Source organism: Boleophthalmus pectinirostris, unplaced genomic scaffold (genome assembly GCF_026225935.1).
Source record: "Boleophthalmus pectinirostris isolate CB_2022bp ecotype Guang Dong unplaced genomic scaffold, ASM2622593v1 HiC_scaffold_18, whole genome shotgun sequence".
In the NCBI taxonomy this organism is placed as follows: Eukaryota; Metazoa; Chordata; class Actinopteri; order Gobiiformes; family Gobiidae; genus Boleophthalmus; species Boleophthalmus pectinirostris.
Window position 1 is genome coordinate 17,424,220 of NW_026571133.1, and position 12,019 is coordinate 17,436,238.

The following is a 12,019-nucleotide window of genomic DNA, read 5'->3' on the forward strand; positions in this document are numbered from 1 at the left end:
TTAATACAGTACATTATCTCTACACAAGATAGTTCAAAAAGATTCATAATGGAACTTTTCCGGTAGAGGGTCCCATGCATTTTCTTTGCCTGGAATGTTCCATATTCAAATTTATCATTATTCATTGGGTTGGTCACAGATCTGGGCAAAAACTTCTCCAAGGAGACAAGCAGGTAGCAGACAATCCACCGGAAAAAAGTGGTTCACTCTTGTTTTACTCATATGTCCTGGTTCGGTACTGCTGTATTTATTTCAATTAATTATTAGTATAAATTAAACTATTAGACATACACAAAGTTTGAGAACCCCTGTAGGAGAAAAAAATATTTCATATTAAGCCTACACAGAATATTTTCTCAACTCTCAAGCAATCATTTGCAAGCAGTCCAAACACACTTTACAACAGAAAGAAAATCACACAAAATAGGTGTTTACAACAAATTTACAAGACAAAAAAATGCCAAAAGAAGGGTCCTTTAAAAATGTTTCCTACTCTCATCAAACAAAGTACTCTAGATTTTTGGCAGAGCTGCAAGGGAGATCAACGTGAAATTGGACTTGATGTGAATAAATACTAGAATTTTCTATTGATGTCGCACTTTGATGTTCCTTATCAACTTGGGTGGAAAGTAGTTGAAGATGTATAGGTAGGGAGACTGTAATTTAAGCACACAACAGTTTTGTGTAATCTTCTCTGGATGGTCCATTCCTGCCACAATATGCTTTTTATCATATTCACACAAAATGGCTATATCCTGTATTTTAGCTGTAAGAATACATTAGTGAGAGGAAGAAGCTATTGCATATGCAAATGAGTGGCTATACCTGTCTATATGTGTCCTGGTGGTGCTCATCATTGCGGGAGTCGTAGTATTGCTGGATGAAGCCAAAATATTCTTGTCTTTTCCGTTGTAGTACACTCTCTCTTCTCTCTGCATTGGCTGGCAGGTATCCCTATGAACAAAGAAAAGCAAAGAAAGAATGACACTGAGAGCAAAACTATAGACTAACTGTTAACTAGATTTTTTTTTAAATATTTTTGACATTAAAAATGTGATTGAAACAAAAACATGTGAAGCAGCTACACATGTGTTGTAAACATGTATAGGCACACTAGACCCGGCAGTAAAGCAATTGAAGTATATACAAAATTCTAAAATGTCCATCTCTACAGCTCAAAACAATTGCTCCTCCCTCACTAATCATGTCATAATCCAAGAGGTTCCTCCATGTAAGTTAATGCAATTTAAAAAGACAGAATTATAATATTCAACCTTTAAACTGGGGTAAATTATTTTCCAGTCATTACATGTGATTCTTTGGCAAGCAATTTTTTTGCAATAGCCAACATGATCACATCCCAAAGTGTACAGGGAGACTGAATTTCAGAATAATTTATTATGTATAAACGAAATATAAGCCCTGGCAGACTTCAGTCTAATATACCTGTCTGCTAACACACTGACATATGCATGCTATTCACATGAGACTCATTAATACAGTTCTGTTGGTATTAACAAAGACAGCCTTTGAGATGCTCCAAGCTGAGGGTGTTTAACAGCATGAACTCTCTACTCTTTTACTTCTTTATCTGTCAATGTGCACCACCTAATGAGCCTTTCATACAACCTACTTCTTCTTAAACCCATACTTTGAGTTTGACACAAAACCAAATAAAAAAAAAAATCAAATATCTTACAAAAAGGAGAATGTTGATGCAAGCTACATCAAATCACACTGGCTCTTCATTTAAAATTAAGGATTTTTTTGTTAGATCACAGCCTGTTTTCTCTGATATTTTGGGTCCATTCTCAGGGAACTTGTATGTAAAAGGACCCCTTGAAGTGCTTACCTTCATCTTTATTTAACAATATAAAGACTTTTTAGTAAAGAAAATGTATATAATTGTTAGAACTAGTTATAACTGTGAAAATACTTTTCATTTGGGCTGTATTATTTTAAAGACTAGCTTAAAATTTTCTCAGCTAACCAAAGTCTCCCAGCAAGGGGCTGACAGACTTCACTTTGACCAAATGTTGTGCCTCCAAGGAGAAGCTACCTTTTTCCATGTTTGTCTTGGAGTAATGGTAATTTGTGTTGCAGCACTGAAGGGACTGTTTGTCAGGCCTGTTTTTAAGTGAGCACAAGTTGGTAAGAGTGTATCCGATGTTCGGTCAGGCTTATGCAATGATGAGAAGTAAGATTGGTGACAACAGTGAACAAATGTAAAGCCTATTAAAGCAAGCTCTGCGACCACAGGCTCTGAAATATTCACAGTTGGAGTCTTTTGAGGATGACTCCGATGTAGCCGCTAACACTAGAATAAAAACTTAAAGACTTATTTTTAAAACATTGAGCAATATAAAGTTGGGGTTACTGCAGTTTTAGGATATGATTAAAGACCAACTGATTATGATAATGAGATGAGAGAATCTTAGAAGGAAACTTCTATAGCACTTATTTCATATTTAATTTAGTTTCATTTTATATTTTTAACTTCTTTAAAAGTTTTACAAAGGGTGCATCAATATATATGATTACAAAGAGACCTCTGCCAAGATATTGGTCCAATTGTGCAAAGAGATCAAGGGCCAAGAAAAGCCAAGCCAGTTTGTCAGCCCTTAGCGCACTGCCAGCTCTTGTACAACAGATTTCCATGGCAATCGTAATTTAACAAACACACTTTTGACAGCCTGTAGTGCATGGCCATATATCTTAATATAACTTATAATTTCAAAAGCTGGTAAAAGCTGTTCAGTGTGGTTGTAACCTTGTGCAATATTCCCAGAGGTCAGCTAAGAGCAGAGCCGAGAGTGCTTTCAGTAAACGGAGATGTTCTAGCACTCTTCATTAATCCTCCTCCTCCACTTTTATTTGTCAATACTGTGAAGTTAAAGCCAGCGTTTGTCTGGGGACGGATCTGGCGACTGTTCAGTCACATGTGAAAGCAACTCAGTCTTGGACAAGCTTTACTGAAATGGCCATCAAACAAACTCTTTGTGACAAAAAGCTAACCAGACAAAAGCATTGAATTAAGTGTGTCTACTGTTGTCTAACGCTGTTTTTGTAGAGTTGCTTTGCAGTGGAGCTAAAACACACACATGTACCTCTCTCATGCACCCTCAAGTATCCCTTCACTCCAGTGAGCAAAAGTTAGATTTTATTGGCCATCCCAGGAGTTGGCTTATTCAAGACACAGATTTGGAGCAAAAAAGATGTATCAAAACCAAACAGCAACAAAAATGTATTAGCCAATCCAATACCAAATAAATTGTACAATTCAGTATATGAGACCAAAAATAGGTGATTAGAACATTAAAAGGACTCATAACTAAAAGTGTCTGAATAAAACTGTCTTCAGACATATTTTAAAATGATGAGAAATGGCACCATCATGCAGACAAGGACAAGGGCTGTGCAAATTCTGAGGACAAAATTTTCTGGCAAAGACAAATTGAAGCTACTAAAAGATTTTTGGATATGCAGTTAAGATGTGTCAAGGGTCCAGATATCAACCACAAGTGGGAACATCTACAAAGAACTATAAGGTAAGAATTAAAACCGCCATAGTACACAATAAGTTCCTTGAATTATTTTGATGTGTAGTAGGCATTACTTTCTCAAACTAATAAAAATGAACAAACTTTAACAAAAAAAGCCTAGATTATGAATTTTGGGGGGCTTTCTTATCAACTTAGACTTCATTTATAGAAAAAAAAAAAAAACTTCCAGCTCATACACAAAATGTTTTCAATAAGGAAAAACTCTGAAAAGTACGATACATTTTGCATAATACAGGCCCTTCAATCAATACAACTTATCTCAAGAACTTTGGTACACTGCCAAATGTAGCAATCTATCTGACAAAAATCGGTGTAAATTCCCTTATAAGAAAACCCATCCAAGACAAGGACAGCCCTAACAACAGTTGTGGGTGTGACGTTGGCAGAGCAGATGAAGGAGAGGAAGATTTGTGAGTGGTGAAGGTTAATGGACATTTTAGTGGAGGTCAGTCAGTGCTGCAGCTGCACTCGCTCCACAGGATCCACACAAGGGTACTCTGAAAGGACTATTAACTGCCTCCTAAATTAGACTGAGATTAATTCATTAACCAGAATTAATTAGCTTGCACAATGTTTAGGTAATGCTTTAACGTGTCCACTATAATGACTAGACAATGTGCGCATATGGAAAATGTAAAGCATTAATTTGACAACTGATGAATGTATGGCTGCAGAAAGATAGTTGGAGATGCTCAATCAAGGTCATGGAAATCAATACTGGCTCCCAAACTGCATTAAACATATGGATTTTGAATGCATTGTTGTATCCTCACAATGTATTGTGCAGCTTTGTCTTCCAAGGACCTTTGTGCACTTCAGTTCTCATTTGAATAGTAGTTTTTGAACAGTCTAACCCTGTTTCACCTTTTCTCCAACTTGTGAAGCTAATTCCATTTTGAAAAAAGAAAAGACCCTCATGATACGGTCCCCAATCAGCATCAATAATTGAACTATACACCAACAATGTCTAATGCAGTTTGAACTTCGGAGACAAATTTCCACTTTAGTTTTATTCCGTGTATAAAATGTCAAGAGTCCCTGTCCCATTGCCACGGCGAGATGGAGCGATGACGCTGGAGCATATGCACTACTGCTCTATGTGACCTGATGTAGAAAAATGTGCCCATAACACTCTGGCTGCCTCCGCTAATCAGTCTACATAAAATCTCCCTCTTCATCCTCCCAATCCTTCACCACTCTAATGCATCTCCCACTCCACTAAACTCGCTCCAAAAACAGGCGAAATATGCTCTGGGAATCCATTTGGGGACTTTGAAATTGTTTCTTTTAGCAAGCAGCCTTACAATCTTAAATAGATTTGTACTTAGCAGCAGCACATTATCTTAAAACCAGACAGGAAACAAAGTGTCCAGAGACTCAAATGGACAAAAGTTGAGTAAAACTTTATTTCTTCTTGGTATGAAAACCAAGGATTTCAGGACTAATATTTTTCTATAGAATATAATGTGATTTAGTGGATGTCGAGTTTTTTGGCCGCCATGTTTATCCAGAGGCACCTGTAACTACACATCTTGCCATAACATTTTGAAGAGTTGTTTGAAGAAACAGCATGGAGCACATAATGCATTACAAAATCATTCAGAAAATAAAAGCCTAAAATAGAGGACTGTTATTGAAATATTCCATTTGGAAGAGAAGTGTGTACAGCTTTCAAGAAGATGATGGGCTATTTGTGAATTTAGAATTATAACTTACTGAGAATACCCATCGTGTGACGGAGAAGAGTTTGTGAGTGGTGGGTATGTCAGTCCGTTTTTTAAGACAATCCATCTGGAGGAAAAGTGGCTCAAGTCTGCTCATCCCCAAAGATTTAGAAAACAAATGCATCTTTCAACTCGGAGTCTGAAGCTGTTTACAAAATGTAATTTGCTCAGGCCTCTAGAGTAGGAAGCAGACTATGGTTACATCAACATACTGTGGAAGAACAAACATGATCAGTATTGGTTAGGATTGTAATGACCTGGATGACATTTTTACATAAAGTAACAACTAGGAAAACATTTAGCTTTCCATATATTGATAATCATTTATCAATATAGCCTCAGCTCAATCATTAATCAATATAGTCTCAGCGCAAGTTAAAATAGGCCAGCATTGAGTTTAATACACTGCAAAAACAAAAATTTTCCCAAGTTAAGATTTCTTGAATTAAAAACATTTTTATTATGATTTGAGTTAATTTCACTTGACAAGGAAATTTATCTACCAGTGGAACAAGACTTTTTGTAATTAAGTGTAGCAAGATGCATTTTCATATTTTAAGAACAAAAAACAACAACTCTTTGAACTTTAAATAAGAAACAAAATCTAATGTTGCTTGAATTAAGAAAAAACACTTATTTCGCTGGTAGATAATTTTACATGCCAAGTTGAATTTACTCAATAAAAATAAAATGTTCTTGATTCAAGTCACTTTAACCTACCTAGAATAAAAATGTATCTCGCTAAGGTAGACTACAGACTATTACAAATCCAGGAAATGAGGTTACAATCATTACTACGAGGCCTTGTGTAAAAGTATTTGAAAATGCTCCATGGGTTTAAGTTAGATTTCAGTTTATGGGCAACAGCAGAATTTTCTGTTTATAATTTATGCATTTTTTTTGTCACATCAAATGACAAAACGCATGTACTTGTCCCTGTGGCGATATCATCATGAGCACTGGTGTAGGCTAACTGTTGAACATAATCTCCAAATCAGTCACTGTGCGTCTCATTCTTCCCTTTAGCCTATCAATATTTCTACACCCAGTTAGTTTCCCTTCTTCACATTTAACAGCCACACTTCATTAGGGAATGCACATATTGCCACAGGCCAGCACACTCCTACAAAGCAGAAAAGTCATTTAATTTCTTCCTCTTTCCTCAAGGCCCGGACTGCAAGTGCTCTTTAAACAAATGGTATTATTATTATGAATAAATAGAAAGTGCAAAATGGATTGCTTCCGGATGCTAGAAGCAATGTTTGGTCATATATCAAAAGACAAAGCACCCATCCACAGAGAACACAGAAATCTATGCAGCATCATCTGAATAACTGTAAATGTTCCAAAAATTTGAAATATTTGCTCATCACTAAACAGAAAAAGGGGATCAAAGGGGATGGAGATACTAAGAGGTTTGATACTATATTTATTAAAACAAATAAATATAGTAATACACACAAAATAATAGCAGTGCTTTACCAAGTGGTCTTATCAGTAGTTATGACGCAGATCAATATAATTCAAAAACTATTCAGGAACATTTTTCTTGTTCAATAGAGTGTCTAGTTTATTATCAGTTAGTATCTGGGTCCTGGTTTGGACAACCCTAGCAACATTGCATGTTCACAATAGGTAATAACAGGGAGACAGTTGATTTTGGCCTGTAGATCATACTAGGCCTGTGGGGAAGGCATTACAGAGCTCTGACCGCAAAGGGAAAAGTTTTCTTGTGGTCTTTGTCAGGTAAAAAGAAGAGAGACGGCTGAAGCATGCCTGCTGGAGGGGAGAAAGAAATCAAATAAGTTGGTGCAGGCGGGCGAGCAGCAGAAGGGCACCAGGGACATCACTGGAGTGAAGTTTTATTAGGTGCCTCTGCCAAGTTTATGGAATACAGTGAGAGAGACAGACACAGGGTGTGTATGTGGCAGATCTCTCCTGTTTCTCCAATGGATCAAGCTCCAAAGACAGGAGACAAAGAGGCGCTCATGTGTTAGGACTCCTCTGAAGATGTGACAAGGATTGTGACACTCCTGTGCCTTTAATCCCACAAAAGCGGGTTATCTTGAAACAAAATTTCTAATATAAAATAAAGAAATGTTCAAACAAAATTGACCTTCACCCTGGATCAGTCACCCTCTATCCCTCTCTCTTGAGTGGACCTTCTACTGGACCTTTTATCCATCTGCAAATTGACACGTGTCAGTCCTGGACACAACTACAGCCTGTCTGCCCATGAGAGTGGCTCTCTCCTTTACTCTGGTTCTCCTCAAAGTTCCTCTTTTTCCACACTGCTTTATTTTTTCTTGCTGAGAAGAAGGGTCTAAGAATGGAAAATGTCCTGTGACAATCAACCATTTGCATGTTTCATGTGAATGTTGGTTGACCTGCTTGTCTTTTATGTACCAATGACAGTTTCACTGCTGATTCTACATTTTTAGACACCTTGCTAGGCAAGTAAAATAACATTCTCAAGGAGGAGACCACTGATATGCACATTTGAGTTGACTTTTCATTTTGATTGATTTTCTGATTTACTTAATTATACATTAATAAAAAAAAAACATTAATCATTCAAATGTATGTGTTTTGTGAACAGTAACAAATTGTAGGAAGCGGATGCAAGGGTTCTCCGGTCCAAAATGTAGTTAAAGTTCAGTTTATTTAGCTTGATTTCCCATTTGCACTGAACACTGACTCAGCGTGTCAAGAAAAAATGTACAAAGTGTTGCATTCACTGACATTTATATGCATGAGAGTTTCTGGATATCACAATACCCTGCTCTTTTTTAGCACTTAAGGAGCTGAACAATCATCAGCAGAAAACAATTGGTAACAACACAAATGCCAAGCACACAATAATAGGTTGGACAAATATGTACACAAATTTGCATTAATTACTGAAGTACAATTGCGGCAACCTAATTCCAAAGAGGCCAGGGCAATCTAGAGTTTCTCAAATTGTTGAATGGACACATTCATACATAATGCAAGTCAATTTAATACTGATATGAGGTTTTATGTATAGCTATTTATATATATATATATATATATTATATATATATATATATATATATATATATATATATATATATATATATATATATATATATATATATATATATATATATATATATATATATATATATATATATATATATATATATATATATATATATATATATATATATATATATATATATATATATAGTATATATATATATATATATATATATATATATATATATATATATATATATATATATATATATATAGATAGATAGATAGATAGATAGATAGATAGATATAGAGAGAGAGAGAGACAGACTAAGAGACTACAGGTTAGCTTGTTGGTAACTACTATAGACTTGCTTCATGGTTGTGACATTTTTAGATCTAGTTAAGACCTGTTTTCTTATTACTTTGAAAGTCAAATGTTTTCTGAAATTATGTGAACACTGTTTATTCAATATTGCATGTCATCAATTTAGCATCATACAAAACAGAAACAGCTAGTTAAAATGGCCAGTTGATAACCTCCTACTTGCACAATACCAACACACCTTTAATGACATCTTTTCTGCAGCGCATTAACTATTGTGCTGTAATTAATGGGATAGTCACGCAGCTCAAAAAGCCGCTCTTCTCTCGGCTGTACACAACAACAAAAGCTTAATGAGTAAACACATTGCGCGTTTCATGAATAAATTATTGGCAGCTCGTAATTAATTTTCTCTATTGAAGATGGAAAAAAAGAGGATGTTACGAGTCTTCATAAATCAAATATGGGAATAAACTGACAGTGATTGTGTGTGTAAAAAAAATATATATATATAATAATGTGTTTATTGTTTATGAAGTGTAGGCTGCGTTAATGCCATTATAAGGTTTCTTATCAAGAGAACAGTTAAGGGGCTTAGGTGTCTTTTCTTTAGTAATATAAGTAAGTAAGTATTGTTGCTCTATTGAAATTATTATCATTATTTTATTTATTTCAGATTTTGTGTAATTTAAATATAAAGATAACATTACAGGACTTGAAATTAAGAGAGACCCTTCACTTGAAAAGATATCATTGTAAACAAGCAAGTTCCTAATTACTTACCCACTAGAAATAAAAGAGATACAAACATACCATGCCTGTGTTTTACTACTCTCAAAATGGCCCTAAATGTAGCATCATCAGCTACAGCTGCAAGATATGAAATTGTGAAAAACTATAAAAACTATAATTGACAGCTTTACCATTCTGACGTTAGAGTGTATGTAATATGCACAATGATACACAATACAAAGTAATACATAGGTAAAACTTACTGATAGTAGCTTCCATGTTATTGGTCGAACTTGTCTAGGGATTCCAGACCAGCTTAGTTTCCGTAGCTCATCTGAAAACCAAGAAAAGGAAGAAAGATTTATTTTATTTTTTTTTTTTTTTAAAGCTTAACCTAAACAAAGAATCCTTTAATAACAAAATCACAAGTGTTCAATATCTGATGAAGTCTATTGAATCAAAAGCTAACTCCATTTATCAAACATTTACGGCATCATAATTCATTCATGGACATTCATCCATCAGTATACCCATCTACAATTTACTGACTGTCACAGCTTCCATCTCATCTTTGTGAAATTATCTGAAGGGAAAGGGCCACAGATTATTAAATACATTCTCTCATGGCCAAGAGGAAGCGCTGGATATAATGTAAAATAAAGTTGGATGGAGAGGTTCAAATTGAACTTTTAAATTGGTTGAAAGCAGCTCCCTTTGGGCCTTTGTAGACTGAGAAAAAATGGCTTAATGCAAGCCACATCGACAGCGGGAGAGTGGGCTGAGTGTCTGCAATAGTCCAAGAGAAATGCTTTGTCTTCTGGCTTTAGTGTGTTTCATTTTAGAACATTTTCAATGAATTAGACTTAATAACTAGGATACAATAAAAAAAAAAAAGGGTGCAGGTTCTCATTCCCTTACTGCAAGACAAGATCATATTCTTAAAAAACTGAAATCACTATTCAGAGCAATGCTTGGTGCATGAATGCCATTCCTGCACAGACAATTATGTAACATGTTATGAACTGATAATGACCCTTGCGTATGGAGTAAAAATATTTTCAGAAATACTGGTGTGCATATGAGAAATCTGTGCATATTTGGGAAATCCATGCATATTTGGCTGTAGTTTAGCATAAAATAAATATTTGTAAACTCACGAACGAGTCCAGTTGTACATAAAATGGATTTGTATATAGTTTTTAATGTTTTAATGTTTGTATCCATCAGCATACACAGCTTATGACATAAAGAATTACAATCACAAAATGAAAATGTACGATTTAGTTGGTCACATACTTGAAGAATGGTAATGTATTAGACAATAGCAATGACAGAAAATTAATGATTTGACTATTGTTTTAATCACGGTGACAGAATTGTAAATAAGGCACTGAATTTCAACATGACAATATCACCAAAATAGCTGCCCCAAAATAAATCATGTTTCCTGTCAGATTCACTGTAACATTGATATTGTGACATCCCTGGATAAAAGTGGAAATCATCTTTAACATAACAGTATTGACTATGGCTGGTCAAATGTTCTTCAAGGCTAAAACAATGGAGAGTGATAGCAAAAAAGGAAAGGGCAATCAGCTTAACAGCAAGAAGCTCCATCCTTTGGCTAAATTGAGTGAAACACATTAAGGCCTGTTCAACCGAAGGGAGTGGCTATTTATTTGGACCAGCTCTTGTGCATCTTCCACTTAAAATTTCCTTTCGCCTTGTCCCTAGTGACTCTAATTATATAGAAATTCAATACAGTGATCTAGTGCTCGGCATGGTTCTGTTGGTTTTTAGAGGGCCAAAGCACTGAAGTAGAGGAAGTTTCGATTACCTCTAGGCTACCTGTGCAAGAGCATTTAAAAACACAGATTAAAAAAAAATCTCTACAAGACCCGAATCATAGTAAGGAACAAAATAAATCTTTTGAAGGGTTTTCTCCCAATGTCTCCTGCACTGTAAAGTACAACTGAAGAAGAAAGCACTGCTCACAAAGCTTCACAGGCTGGTGTATTTGGGGGTAGTGAGGGAGCAGATTAATCTTTCTCTGGAGGAAAGGGAAAACAATGTTACAACAGTGAGAACAAAACCTCACAAAACAGGAATATAAGCTCAGATCTGCACTTTCTTAGCGCTCAGAAACCGTATACGCTCAAATGACATCGCAACATACTACAATCTAGAGCCTGACCGATATATCAGTTGGCCGATATTATCGGCTGACATGGGCACCTGGAAACATATCGGCTATCAGCCGACAAGTTTGCTGATATGGGTCGATATTTCACATGGGCATGATATACCTCATTATAAAGATTAGACTCTCTACATTATGTTCATTTAATCCAATTTACAAACAGATAAATGTCCTAATATGTGGCTCCGAATCAGTATTTTTCTGTGGAGTCATTTGTCTGTGTGTGTGTCCGTACTGTCCCTGAACACACCCCCAGAGTCACGTCACTCACGTGCGTTTGTTTACACCTGCAGCCACAGATCCAAACATTGAGATTATACTCTTTTTATGTACAATCGGTTTGAGTCAGGATTAAAAGGACTTTTATTAGTGCAGACTTGTAATGTGAGGAGGAGCCTGTGTGAGCGGTGAGTGTTAAAAATATGTCAACTTTGAAGCTAGTTTTATTTATTTTTCTCATTGGTTAGCGATTAGCTGC

The 12,019-nt window shown here is 35.6% G+C and overlaps 1 protein-coding gene across 3 annotated transcripts in view; it reads right to left on the reverse strand.

Moving 5' to 3' along the window:
* tbc1d22a (TBC1 domain family, member 22a) overlaps window positions 1–12,019 on the reverse strand; it is a 137,325-nt gene that overhangs the window by 100,042 nt on the left and 25,264 nt on the right. For all 3 annotated transcript variants that reach the window (XM_020926539.2, XM_020926541.2, XM_020926540.2), the window contains exons 6-7: window positions 9,605–9,675; window positions 826–954 (exon numbers count right to left, since the gene is read on the reverse strand). In XM_020926539.2, the coding sequence (XP_020782198.1) occupies window positions 826–954; window positions 9,605–9,675 (200 nt within the window). The remainder of the gene's footprint in view (window positions 1–825; window positions 955–9,604; window positions 9,676–12,019) is intronic.